Below are 14,641 nucleotides of genomic sequence, written 5' to 3' on the forward strand. Positions count from 1 at the left end.
TTTATACAAGAAAAAAAAAATTATGGTTTACTTGATGAGATCAGAATCCCTCAGGCCAAATTAGTGTTTTAAGTAGAATTGTATTATTTGCTGGAAGCAAATATTATCTTTATCTTTATTAGAACAAAACCATGTTTGACAAATATATATTCGATTAATTTATAATGGAGAGTGTGTGGCTGTAAAATATGGAAAGTGTAACACTGCAAAAACTTCTTGGGGTATACAGCAGTTTGACAGCATTATTGTGACTTTTCCTATCTGGAACATCCTGGTTGAAACTTAAGCCAAACTGTGCAGTCCAGATCACGTTGGGATCCAACATAAGACCCACAGTAATCCACTACTTAAATCAGTAGGTTACAGTTGAAGTCAAACCTCTGTGCCAACACATAAAAGTCCAAAAACAAAAGAAAAACCAAAATAACAACTGGGTCTTCATGCCTGTTGGCTCAGTGAGACGACAGGTGTCCATGAACAGGTGGCGCAGACAGAACAGTGCGCAGCCATGACACTGGCGCAGCAGAAGCCCGTCCACAAATGCGCAAAGTCACTTTAGTTTTGTCACGGGTAAAGTAGACAGGCACGTTCTATTACAAATGAGAGTGGATTCTGAATGAGGATATTTCAGTCTTCAATTCGTCTTAGAGTAAATACAATAAACTCATTCATCTGAATCTAAATTTGGTTTAATGCAAAGTAAGAAACAGTGTGAATGAAGAAAATAGAAGTAGAAGCAGTTTATGTCGTGTTTTCAGCAGCACCTGTGGTAAAAGACAGTGTTTAAGACACACTCTGAAGGTAAAGCTGTTTAACTTTCAATGCTGCTATGCATTACAGCTGTAGTTCTGGGAATGAACTTCTGTTTATGTGTGTGTATATGTATATACACTGTACGTGGGTCTGCTCCGCTGCTGTTTTGGATCCAGTGGACACCTCGTGTTTCGTGGAGTGGACACGCAGGACTGGACTGACTGTTCCCAAACGGGACAGAAACATATTTTAACACGGTAAGAAGACGGAAGAGAAGTCTCATGTTCAGTATTGTTATCGCTGCATGACGGATGAAATGTATTATTTATTTATTCGGTCCAGTGTTTACATAGAACATCAATGACATTTATAAAATCCATACAAACCCCACCATGCATTGTCATTCTTTGTATCCACTATGTCGTATGTGCTGCAAAAACTTATGGAAACTGCTGCAGATGAAAAGGGATTCAGCGGGTTCACAGTAACAAACATCAGTGAAAGCTGCAGCCATGGCTGTTTTCAAGCAACAGAGAGTGGAGGATTTCTACGAAATTGGTGAAGAGTTGGGAAGGTAAGTACAAGCATGTTTATTTATTTATTTTTATATGCATATTGTTTGGCTCCAACCTTGCAGATTATTCAGATGGTAAAAAATACTTTTTTTTTTTTTTTTTTTTGCAATTTTTCTCATAAATTTAAGTTTGTTAACATTTAAATGTAATCAATGTGATCACTTACAAAAAAGGTTATACTTCACCGTATTTTATTTTATTTTATTTTATTTTTTACGAGGAATCTCATTGTGGAAATTTTAGACATGTTTATAATATCTAAAGAAATAGGTCATGTTTTCGTTTTTTGGCATTGAAAGTCATGACCAAACCCTACTTGGAACGATAACGTTATATCAGAGAACATAGCCTTGGTTAATAGGGTGGATTGCCCTAATCTGGGACATTTTTTGTATTTCGGACTTCTGTTGTGTATTACAATGTTAAGACAACATGGTAATGTAATTTTATGTAAAGCTTAAGTGTCCCACATGAGGACAATTCACCCTACATAATTATTAGCACTGAGTCAAGCCTATACATCAGTAATATTTACATACAGTAAATGAGCATGTAAGCACTGTTTCTGTCGACATTAGTTTACACAGTAAAGACAAACAGTAATCAGCAATATTACACATAATCCAATGCAGTTATTGTTATGTGCTGTCAAAATATTGAATTTATACAGAATCATGGTGCAGGCAGATGTGGTAAATAACAACAAAATATTTTTTCTGTTTACATTTACAAACTTTCACCCCTGTATTTTAACACAAGTATCTGAACTTTCTCCTTCTTATGTTTTAATTCAGTTTTTTTACTTGAGCTTTGAGGAAAATTATAGATTTTATTTTGAATCATTGTTCAATCATCAATCTCAGTGAATTGAACTCATACATACTGTAGGTAATTATACACGTTGAGTACTATTCAGACCCTGTACTTTTTCACTTTTCCTGCAGTAAAGAAGTTGAACAGTACCTTTATCACAGTCTTTGCTTTGCGCTATGATCTGTACTTCTACTGGAGTTCAGACTTTTGCCACCTCTGTCTGTAGTTATAATGTGAAATGTAACAGGCCTGAGTCGTTTTCATGTACCCTTCCTGTTACAAACACACACATTCAAGTTATATTGAAATGTTTATATAAATCATTCAATACTCAGAAACTGTGTTCCACAAATAACAAAGAACACCATTTATTTTATTTCTGTTGTGTTGTTGTGTTGTCAGATCTGACAACTGGTAGGTGCACGTCAAGTGGCTTTTTAAAACGGTCTTCTATCTTTAGCCGGAGTTATATCTACTCTCAGACGGGCCACAGAGGAGGAAGTCAAGTGTTGGCTTACAAACTATCCAGCAGGAGAGAAACCAATGCAGCGACGCACTCACAAAACATATAAAAATCAGACTTGATCCTGGTTTGGCTTTGGTTTGTTAAACTGATCAGACCCAAACATCTGTATGTCATATTTGATTGTATTCTGAGTGTGAGTGTCTGTGATGTTTCTGATGTGACACAGTTTGCTGCACTATTTGTGCCGTGCTATATATAGGGCGAGGTGACCACTGCTAGGGAAACTGGAGTGACAGGGCTGAATTACCATCGGAGTTCAGCACATTTTGTACAGTTTTAATCACCAAACCATCGCTGTCCATCCATTCTACAGGGTGTATAAAAAAAAAAAAACTATACATTTTAAAAAATTACCCCCAGTTCCGCATTTGATATTTTTTGGAATTTTCTTTTATGGGCATTGGTAGGTAGGGGATTGGTGGATATTTGTCCAAATTTACAGACCCAGGTTTTCATGCATGAGTGAGCAGGGGCAAATTGCGCAATACAAAATAAAACTGGTTTGCGCGAAGTAGCGATGGGATTTAAATCCAATCAAAGGTTAACCCTAACCCTCACCCTAACTTGGCCTGTCCTCAGTTACATTTTCAGGCCTAAACAAGTTGAATTAACTTTGAAAGGCAGGAACAGCTGCCATGGGTAAAGAAATGAAATTGACATGGTGGCCAAAGTGTTAATGCTGTAACCTGGCAATTTTGTGGAAAACAAGATGGATGCCCATTGTCCCCTCCCATAACCTTTGATTGGATTTAAATCCCACCGCTTCTTCGCGCAAACCAGTTTTAACGTGGATTGCACAACTTGCCCCTGCTCACTCATGCATGAAAACCTGGGTCTGTAAATTTGGACAAATATCCACCAATCCCCTACCTACCGACATCCATAAAAGAAAATTCCAAAAGTTATCAAATGCAGAACTGGGGGTAATTTTTCAAAATGTATAGTTTTTTTTTTTGTTGATACACCCTGTATAGACATTCATCAAAATGCGCATAGAAAAGAGTTATTCATGCAGGTTTTACATTCATCAAGGTTTCTTTTTTTTTTTTTTTTTTTTTTCTTATTCTTTATTTAGATATTTTTATTTTTCCACAAAACAAAACATTCTCTGACATAGGACCCTAAGAATTAAAGCACAAGTAAACAGAATACAATAGGAATAGCATGAAGGGAAATCACATGAAAAATAAATATTTATTTTTACCAAAGACAATTACAGCAGTACAATATCAGACATAGAGAGACATAAAAATCTTGTAATAGCTCCCATTGCTTCATCAGTCACCCAAATCCTGAGTTATACAGTCCATCTTTGTTCAAAAGTGTCCATCTTTAGTTGTCGACTTGTGGTCATTCGCTCCATAGTGTTGACCCTTTTCAGTCTCTGTACCCACTCAGTTACAGTCGGTGGTTTTGGATCCTTCCAGTTGACAGTTATCATTTTCTTAGCGATCAAAGTATCTGTAACATGTGTCTTTGATCTGAACTAAACATCTCCTTAGGTATAGCTCCCAGTAGGAATATCAGTCGGTCTAATGGGGAGTTCACTTATCAATGTTTCTTTTGACCCAATTTAAAATTTAACATGCGGATTCTTTGTTACATCACAACAGTTAAGTGTAAAGAGAAATTTACAAGTGGCAGAACACCACAGAGTAAGAAATATGGAGTGACATTCAACAAGTTCTTGTCACGCCAAGAGCTCAGAGTGTTGTGCTTTAGTGTCTGCACTCCTAAACCCCTCCACTCTCAAGAGATCCCATGATGCCCTAGTTTTAGTCCAATCTGTGTCCAGTATGTACTGTAATTTAAACACTGATACGAAAGTGTCAAGTTGAACCAAACTTATATTTGGGTCTGTTATGTTGTCACAAAAAAAAGTTTAATAGCTTTATTTAAAGAAGCTGTGTGTTGTATGCATATGTGGTATCTCTGTTTTGTTTTTTTTTTCATAAATGATATAAAAGTGTAAGGGAACTGTTCAGAAATAAGAGTTCATATTCTTATTCTCATTCTTAGCTACTTATACTCTGCATTTATTTATTTATTAAATGTTAATGTGGATGACTGTTTCTGTGGAGTGGTGACTGCATTTTGTATTTTGAATTTCCCCTTGGGGATTAATAAAGTAAATCTATCTATCTATCTATCTATCTATCTATCTATCTATCTATCTATCTATCTATCTATCTATCTATCTATCTATCTATCTATCTATCTATCTATCTATCTATCTATCTATCTATCTATCTATCTATCTATCTATCTATCTATCTATCTGTAGCAGATATGAACTGACAGTATTCACAACTATGAGCCCACGTTACTGTCACTGTGTATGACCACTAGAGGGAGTTGTGAGTCAGTCTGTCAGTCTCCCATGGCATGAGAACTGTTAAGAGACAACATTAAGAGTCAAACAAAGTGACAATCATTAAAAAATGGCAGTGTTTCTTCTACATGGGTGAGTTTGATCATGAGTCTTATGAAGGTATAAAGGTATTATATGATGTTATTATCTTTGCTAAGTTCACTGTTTGTTGATCCATGGTTCACACTAAATTGTGACAGTTCTGACCTTGTTCGGTGATTCCAAACAGATCAAACCATACAGAAAACAGAGTTGATTTGTGGTTTTACTGTAGCTATTTTCTATCTAAATAGAGAGCTAATAATGTAAACCATAGATGATAAGACACCATGTTATTTTGACAGACTATCTCTTTCTCTTGAAGGAGAAAACTTGATAGAAATACAATAATACATAATACAAATGTGTGGGAACAGTGAGCTTTAAACATTTTTCAGTTTAAATACATAGGGTTAATTCATTGGTGGTTTTGGTAGCCATGGATACATTCTAGTTTACATTTTCCCCCTGCTGTTGATATTTGCAAAATCAATACAAAACACAACCCTTTTAAACTGTTAAAAATGTATTTATATATAATTCCTGTCAAGATTTTTAGTTAAAGCTTGATTCAAGTCATAGTTCCTTTGTAAAATTACATCCTAGACATGGATTGGGTTAAAACTGAGGGCTCATCCCACATTTGCCTATTGCAAGGCTAGGTTCAATTCTGACCTGAGACTATTTGCTGCATGTCACCCCCCCCCCCCCCCCCCCCACGCACATCAACATGTACTGTCAAACCCGAACATCAGAGCAAGTGGAGTTGTCTTTTGTGTTTCAGTGGACAGTTTGCTATCGTAAAGCAATGCCAAGAGAAAAGTACAGGTCTAGAGTTCGCTGCCAAGTTCATCAAGAAGAGGCAGAGCATGGCGAGTTCTCGAGGAGTACGCCGAGAGGAAATAGAGAGGGAAGTGGACATCCTGCAGCAGATTCAACACCCCAACATCGTCACGCTGCACGACGTCTATGAGAACCGCACTGATGTTGTGCTCATCCTGGAGCTGTGAGGGACACACTAACACAACTGAACACATACATTAACCTGCAAATATTCTGTTGAACAAACACACGGGCTTATTACATTAATTACATATTATATATCTTATTATTAGGTAAGGTTCAAAAACAATGGTGGTAATGGTTTAGTTTAGCTTGTTCACTGTTTTGTTTTTAATGTTTTTGGTACAAATAATCATTCCTTTGCTCTTTAAACAGTGACACTTTTATTGTACATATTTACTGTAATTACAGGGGTTTTTTTGTTTAGTGTTTTCCTTTTAAATTAATTCATTATTTAATCTTGAGAGAAAAGTAGGAGATTTATTCTTGCAAACATGTATTTTTTTTCTCAGAGAAAATATTACCACATTTTTTTGGTAACAACTTCTCACATTTATTTAATAAAAATATGGTGTGTTTTGAACCTGAGATAGTACAGAATATCACAGAACAGAAACACAGGAGACAAGTTTAATGATAAACCAAACTGACCAGCAGGTGGTGATGCTAAATATGGAAATATTCCCTTTAACACTAAATGAGGTACATTTGAACCAAAACCAAAAAGTGCTCTCAGTTAAAAATTAAAGTGCATTCAGTCACTTATTTAAGCTGACATAACAATCAGGACATCTCAAGTAACAGCCAATTTTTAACACACTCGATGTATTAATGCAAAATGAATTCAATGAATTAAGTGCAACTAGTGTTTCTTAATACTATGTTTTGCTCAGGCAAAGGCCCGTGATCCACCGAAAACAGGTTTGTGACCCACTTTTGGGTCATGACCCGTCAGTTGAGAATCACTGTATTAGAAGATCAGACAGTTTTTTTCTTGGGATATATGCTGCCATAGATATAACATTGACAATCTAATTTGAATTAGTCCATGTCTGTTTTTATACCCTACCATTAGATGTACAGTGTTGGTGTGCATTTTATGTTTAACTATAACACTGCACTCATGTGAAGCATCTGTCAGCTCTGTGATAAATGTCTGATATGCAGGGTCTCTGGAGGAGAGCTGTTTGACTTCCTGGCCCAGAAGGAGTCTCTTAGTGAGGAAGAGGCAACTCAGTTCATTAAGCAAATCCTTGAGGGAGTGAACTACCTCCACGCCAGGAAAATAGCCCATTTTGACCTCAAGGTTTGTCCTCATTTTAATCACATTCAATATGAAAGACAGCAGCCACATTTTCCCCAGTGAACATTTTGTCAGAGGATGGTGGTTCAGAAGATGAATGAATGAGTGAATGAATGGATGCATGAATGAATGAATGAATGAATGATTTTGTCAGTACAACAAAAGCTTGAGTTTATTTTGCAGAATGATTCAGCATTGTGTGTCTTTTTTTCTTTAACTCCTGAGACATTATTTCAGTGAAACGGCTGCTATGAATTGTCATCTGTTTCATTGTTACAAAAGCTGCTGTGAGTATGTGCTTGTGTTCTTTTTCGTCAGTGGTTTTGTTTTACTGTGTGTTTTAGGGTCAAAACAGGGTGAAATACCAGAAAAAGACAAGAGAGGAGTTTAAGTTTGACAGGTGTTTCCTAAATAAGGCACTCAGAATGTGCATGAATAAGAGATTCAGGATGTTGAACATGAACTGTGAACTGGAACACACTGAACAACAACAAGGATTTGAATTTTGGTCCAGTTTGTTTTATGGCTTTTTTTCCTAAATTAGTCCAGCTGATTTTTTGCACCTGGTTGAACTCTGTAAAGCAGTCGCACAGTTAAAAATCAGTAAAAACACAGTAAAGAAAATAAAGGAAAATCCACAATCAACACTGCAAACAACAGTAAAAACAAAAAACAACAAGGAACACAGTGTAAAAAAAAAAAGCCCAAACTGTCTATTTTTATAGCGAGTCGGTCTCACTCACTGCTCTGTGTTTTGCCCCCATTACACAGGCAGCAGCGGGTGCACTGAGCATGCTCAGATATCTATGAAATGAACAAGGTCTATTTTCTCAGCACGTTTTGACATTTTTCCTGTGGAGCAAACGGTTGAATTTGCAGGAATATTTAAATAAATCATACTTACAGAATGCTCACCACAGGCACATCAGGGGTTAAGGGGTTCACTCTCTTAGCAGAAAACCTCTGTGATGTGGATATACATTATTTAAATTACAAACAGACACTTTGTACGTACTAGTCAACTTTTGTTTTTGTGTGTGTCTCATAACAACTTTAGTTATTCACACAACTATACATCAACAAATGTGCACACAGTGGTGTCCTGGTTCATCATGAGGTCAGATCGATGACAAACAACTTGACAGCTCTTGTTTTTCTGAACCATGCAGAACATGGTTCAGGTACAATAGGTAAGATTACAGTCACAGGACCGTATTGTACTACTGACAATGAAGCATTTATTATTTTCTCTGTATAACACAATTGATTCTTCACCTTTACGTTATATTTTGACATTTGTATAGAGAATATTTTTCACAGAATTACAATAGAATGCATTTGAGGCTGAAAGATTAAATTTACCATGGTAAGATGTTTTCAACTTCACAATGATGATCATTGTATTTTGATGGAACTATAAAATGTTTGTGTTATAAATGAAAAAAAAAATCCATTTGAGGTATTTTTCTATTTAACTGTAATTCAGCCTGTGTATAGCACCATGTTATTAAGGTGTGCAATTGTTATTTTCAGGTATTGAAACAGTAAGGAAAACTATGACAATTATATATACATATATATATATATATATATATATATATATATATATATATATATATGTGTGTGTGTGTGTGTGTATATATATATATGTATATATATATATATATATATATATACATACATATATATATATATATATATATATATATATATATATATATATATATATATATATATATATATATATATATATGTTCAGCCCTGCGATGAACTGGCGACTTGTCCAGAGTGTACCCTGCCTTCGCCCCTATGTAGCTGGGATAGGCTCCAAGCGACCCCCGTGACCCTAGTGAGGATAAAGCGGGTTCAGAAAATGAATGAATGAATGAATATATATATATATATATACACACACATACACATACATATATATATACATATATATATATATATATATATATATATATATATATATATATATATATATGTACACACATACACACACACATATATATATATATATATATATATATATATATATATATATATATATATATATATATATATATATATATATTCATTCATGTTCTGAACCCGTTTTATCCTCACAAGGGTCGGGGGGGTCGTTGGAGCCTATCCCAGCTACTTATTGGCGAAAGCAGGGTACACCCTGGACATGTATATAAATATAAATATGATATAATATTTATGATAAATAAATTAATAAATTAATAAAAATTGCACTAGAACTATTACAAATATTTTATTCCTTTTCTGTGGTTAGGTCCCTCACAATCTTATACATTGAACCTAAAAATACAACATGAAACAGTGTATGGAAACCTTCAAACCTCTGAGAATACACTCAAATTCACAAATTCACAGAATAAAAAAAACAAATGTGGGTGTCATTCTGAAAGTTCACCAAGGTGTATGTGAATGTCCGACCTCAGCTTTGGTTTCATCCAATATCTTTGAACAAGAGCCACAAATGCACCAATGTGATTTGATCCTATAGGTGGAGCTGTTTTTCCAAAAATATTGAGTTTCAATTTAATTATACATATTTTGTTCAGTTATGACCATTAAGGTGATTTTCACTCTAGTCACCATTTTAATATTTTGCTCTATGTTTGTGGAACATTTACTCAGTAAAAGCCTCTCTCTGTTCTACAGCCTGAAAACATAATGCTTTTGGACAAGAATGTGCCTTTACCAAGAATAAAACTCATTGATTTTGGTCTGGCTCACAAGATTGAAGCTGGAGTTGAATTTAAAAACATCTTTGGAACACCTGAGTTTGTAGGTGAGTTGCTCCTTTTTCTATGCATTTATTGATTTTTTTCTGTGATCATTTAATGTGCCATCCGTTTGCTTCTTTAGCACCAGAGATCGTCAACTACGAGCCACTTGGATTAGAAGCAGACATGTGGAGCATCGGTGTCATCACCTACATCCTGTAAGAGAACCATGAAGTACATGTCACCTAAACGCAGTATTTTAAATATGATAATACTTGTTCTTTTTAAACAAATGGATAAAGTGCTCATTATTTTCTTCCAGACTGAGTGGCGCTTCCCCTTTTCTTGGGGAAACCAAGCAGGACACACTGAGGAACATTTCAGCTATAAATTATGACTTTGATGAGGAGTTTTTCTGTCACACCAGTGAACTGGCCAAGAAATTCATCAGTCAGTTACTGGAGAGGGATAAGAAGTAAGACAGAGATATTTGTGTCATTACAATAACTGATGCATTATATTTTGTAAATGAAAATTAAAACATAATGTGTTCAATTTTTGTCCTACAGGAAAAGATTAACAATTCAAGATGCTCTGAATCACCCATGGATCAAGGTATAGTGAAACTTCTATTTTAGGTTTGAGTCAATATGGAGGTCATTTCCTGCAAAAACTAATCATTTAAAACATGTTGTACAAGTTCCTTGTGATTCTAACTGACACTTACAAACAATGTGGTGCAAACACAAAAGTTGTTCAACAAACTAAAGATTATTTGTCCAAATATAATACAGTAATAAATCTAATACATGAAACTTCAGAAGCAAATATAGCAGGTTGTACAACTACAAAACATTCTGCAAAGACAAAAAAAACAAAACAAAACACAAAATCAGCTGTGCCACATAATAGACTCTTTTAAGTTTAATTTGAGATATTATATAATCAAATTAATTTCCCATTGGAAACAAGTTATAAAAGAGCAACTGAATTCTGTTAAAAAGAATATTTCCCTCCTTGAGGTGTTAAATCAGTTCTGTTCTAGGAAAGATTTAACTCTAGTATTACAGCAGATACTGTGTATTGATGACAAAACTAAATTATTCCTTTGTCTCATCATCACAGATGTTTTAGAAGCAACCTCCTACAGAATGCGCTTTTACTTCTATTTTCTTTCATGTGTAACTTACCTTAAAACTCTACCTTATGACAAAACTAATACAGAGTTGTTTATTCCCTCAAATCTGTTCATGGAAAACTGCCTTATTCACATTTCCGTGTTTGTGACCTTTCAAAAATAAAATAATATTGGTACCACCATCATTTGACTTACATCATAAAATATGCTAATCTCTTATTTGTCCTGCACAAATTTACAATGTCACAGCGATGACAATATTAACATTCATAAGAAACAGAAGACAAGAGCAGCAATATGTAAAAAAAAAAAAAAAAAAAATAGAAGATAACAATAATGTAAATGGAAGAAAACTGTCGCCTGTGACAAGTACAATGTCAGAAAATACATGTTTTGCTTCTTTGGTTTTGGCAGGAAATTACCTCCATAGTTCAGACAATGTAAACTTTGTCCAAATCTTGTGGTCTTGATTGAGCAGCTTGAATGAGCAATATATTCAATTTTTTATGAAGAGCAGGGTGTTTGGAGGTCAACATGGCTCAGTGTTACCACCAAACTACAAGGTTGCATTATAATCAAAGCATGTTGGGTAAATGGAGACGTTTACAGACTTCCTCTCATATACAGTAGTTATTCTTTATATGTTTGGATTATATTTTCTATAAGTTGCTTTAGCACATTAAAAACATGTTTAACTTCTGACCACTTCTCACCTTGGTTGCTCCTTAGGACAGTATCAAAATACTCTATGGCAAACTGCCTCGCAAAGTAGTAAATCTGTCGTCTGTTTTAAAATAACAACATCCCAACCTTTAATGGTGTAGCAGTAGCATTCATCAGCAGAGGGTGGGGGACTCATTTGTTACTTTTTCCAATGTTTAGTAATGTCACACATCTTGAAAATATGCCTGAGGGAAAAGAGCCCCTATATATTATTACTGGATCTTAGAGGGAACCTTACATTAATTGTTAATTCTTGAATTCAGGCTGAAACATCACAAAATGTCAAATGTCTAGTAATAGAGGATAAATAGTTTATGCACTCTTTGTTGATGCAAAAAAGGCAAATGAATGACTCACTGTTATGTAAGTTGTGAATTGAGTTTGAGTGGTAAGTCATTAGTTTCAGACATCTGAAAGTCATTTGTTTTTATCAAATGATCAATAGACCAGTTGTTTTATGCCTTTCTTTTTGTGTAATAACCTTGTTCACTGTTACTGTAACTAACTTCACAGTCAGCAGTAGCTGGAAACATGGATATAGACTATTTGATGACTAGTCTGAACTGCACTGATCACATTTTCACATGCTCCAAGTGGATGTATCATAAAAATAAAATAAAAATAACATTTATTGGTCAGCACAAATATTGGTGTAATAATGTATACTCTGTAACATTGTTTTATAGGCTTACTCCTAATCTTTTAAAATAAAACACTATGTTTTGGTCAAACTAAAAGCTCACCCTCTTATATTAACAGCAATACAACTTTGCATGTCTTTTAACATCGCAAATTTCTGGCGACTCCAGAGATTCAAAATGGAGACATTTTTTTTGCTAAAATTAATTTGTTTTTGATCATGTAATATTTTGCTATACTATGTTGCAAATAAATGTTAATTTTAGATGACATTTAGTCTACATAATGTATATTATTATGGATGGAGGCAGAAAAGCCAGGTGTAGATTACTGCACAAAGTGAGAATTTTATTTTACTTGGTCAGAATATGTACAGTCAGTCCAACTTGGATTTACAAGGCTGACAATTAAAACTGAACAAACAATAGCTCAAACTATGAATTATGAAAGAACTGCAGCATCTGAAACTCACCACGATGAACGTTCGAAAGATAAACAGAACCACAGTGCTGCAGTTTCAGCTTCACAGTTTGTCATGTCTTTGTGGATTGCGATTGTCTCTCTCAACTCACCATATATTTTTTATTAGTAAGTTTTTATTTATTTTTTATTTTTATCAATGACTATAAATTTCAGGCGACCCCATTTGAATTCCAGGCGACCCCACGTGGGGTCCTGACCCCAAGGTTGAGAAAACACTGTATCATCAAGTCACAATATTGCAACATCAACATAACTGAGTGAAACACACAGCTTTTTAAAATCTTGATATTAAAATTTTATATACACACATATATATATATATATATATATATATATATATATATATATATATATATATATATATATATATATATATATATATATAATCTCTGGTGCCTAACGAGTTAAAAAAGTTATTTTTTTGTTAGTTTTCCTAAATAACCATGCCACCTAACATAACTGCATGTCCACTGCAGATGAATGCATTCATCCAACTTTTTTATTAACACTTTATAACAATGTCCTCTCTAAATTTTTAAGTCCAATGAACACAAGGAGGAAAATAAAGCCCAGGAGCCAAAGAAACGAGAGCGGCGCCAGCTGAAGACCAAGCGTCTGAGGGAGTACACGATCAAGTCCCACTCCAGCATGCCACCCAACAATACCTATGTAAACTTTGAGCGCTTTGCCCAGGTGGTGGAGGACATTGACCAGATGGAGAGCTCTTTCATTAGCCTGGCAGCCGCTCATGACTCTTTGCAGGAAGATATTGATGCCATGGTCTCTATATACAATGAAAAAGAGGCCTGGTACAAGGAAGAGAGTGAAGAAGTGCGCCACGAGCTCTCACAAATCCGCTACGAGTTTCGTAAAGTGGAGGCCTTGAAGAGGAGCCTGCAGGATGACATGCAGGCTTTCAGCTGCAGCCTCGACACCATCAGCGGTCAGTACCAGGAGAGACAGAACCACTTTGATGCTCTACGTCTGGAGCTTAGCAATGAGCTGAAATGGGTGCACGAGGTGGTGGGTTCATTTCCCATGGATGGAGGAGGTGGAGGTTATCCCAACTGCAGTTTCTCCACTGTCTTCAACAATGACGTGAATGAGGCCCTGAAAGAGCTGCTGAACCGCTCCTGTGGAGGAGAGCTGTTGTCCGGGATCAATCTGGACTTCTCTGAAACTGGACAGCAAAGATAAGCTCAAAATGATGCACATTTGTCCAAAAAAGGCTGTAACAGGGGGATGATGTTTTTTGGTACAAAATCTTTCATGTTTGCAATAAAAATTTACACTGTTCATGCTGGAAAGGATATTCATTTTTATTCATTTAAAGTTTCAGTGTATATCATCTGTATCTGCTCTTGTAATTGCACAAAGTTGGCATCTTGTCTGTTTTTGGTTGAGATTACTGGTTTTTTCCTAAAGTAAGACCCAATCCCAATTCCCCCCTTGGCCCTCCCCCTTTGCCCTTGCGCTTGGTGCTACCCCTTGAAACGGAGTTGCAGGGGGTCGAGGTTGAAACATTCCCCTGTGAAATGAGACAACCCTTCCAGACCTGTTACATCAGCAGCAGCAGCAGCAGCAGTCATCGATGCCACCATAAACAGATGCAACAACTTTGTTTCCGAAAGTATTCATGATACCATCAGCAGCTGTAACCATCTCTGTTCCATGGGCTTTGATCATCTTTTTGC

General features: G+C 35.5%; 1 protein-coding gene across 1 annotated transcript; it reads left to right on the forward strand.

Annotated features, from left to right (window-relative positions):
* The first annotated feature begins 885 nt into the window (after nt 1-885).
* On the forward strand, nt 886-14,404 carry dapk2a (death-associated protein kinase 2a). Its single transcript, XM_030161734.1, has 9 exons — nt 886-1,010; nt 1,212-1,327; nt 5,862-6,083; nt 7,088-7,226; nt 9,900-10,029; nt 10,107-10,182; nt 10,287-10,439; nt 10,534-10,579; nt 13,488-14,404. The coding sequence occupies exons 2-9, from the start codon at nt 1,266-1,268 to the stop codon at nt 14,142-14,144; spliced, it is 1,485 nt and encodes a 494-aa protein (XP_030017594.1). The 5' UTR covers nt 886-1,010; nt 1,212-1,265; the 3' UTR covers nt 14,145-14,404.
* The last annotated feature ends 237 nt before the right edge of the window (nt 14,405-14,641 follow it).

Source organism: Sphaeramia orbicularis, chromosome 3 (genome assembly GCF_902148855.1).
Source record: "Sphaeramia orbicularis chromosome 3, fSphaOr1.1, whole genome shotgun sequence".
In the NCBI taxonomy this organism is placed as follows: domain Eukaryota; kingdom Metazoa; phylum Chordata; class Actinopteri; order Kurtiformes; family Apogonidae; genus Sphaeramia; species Sphaeramia orbicularis.

What these genes read in the sequence shown, in the direction of transcription:
- dapk2a (XM_030161734.1), top strand. Translation starts at nt 1,266, where the DNA reads ATGGCTGTTTTCAAGCAACAGAGAGTGGAGGATTTCTACGAAATTGGT. An exon ending in GGTGTCATCACCTACATCCT is followed by an intron (nt 10,183 to 10,286) that starts GTAAGAGAACCA and finishes ATTTTCTTCCAG; the next exon opens with ACTGAGTGGCGCTTCCCCTT. An exon ending in TGAATCACCCATGGATCAAG is followed by an intron (nt 10,580 to 13,487) that starts GTATAGTGAAAC and finishes TAAATTTTTAAG; the next exon opens with TCCAATGAACACAAGGAGGA.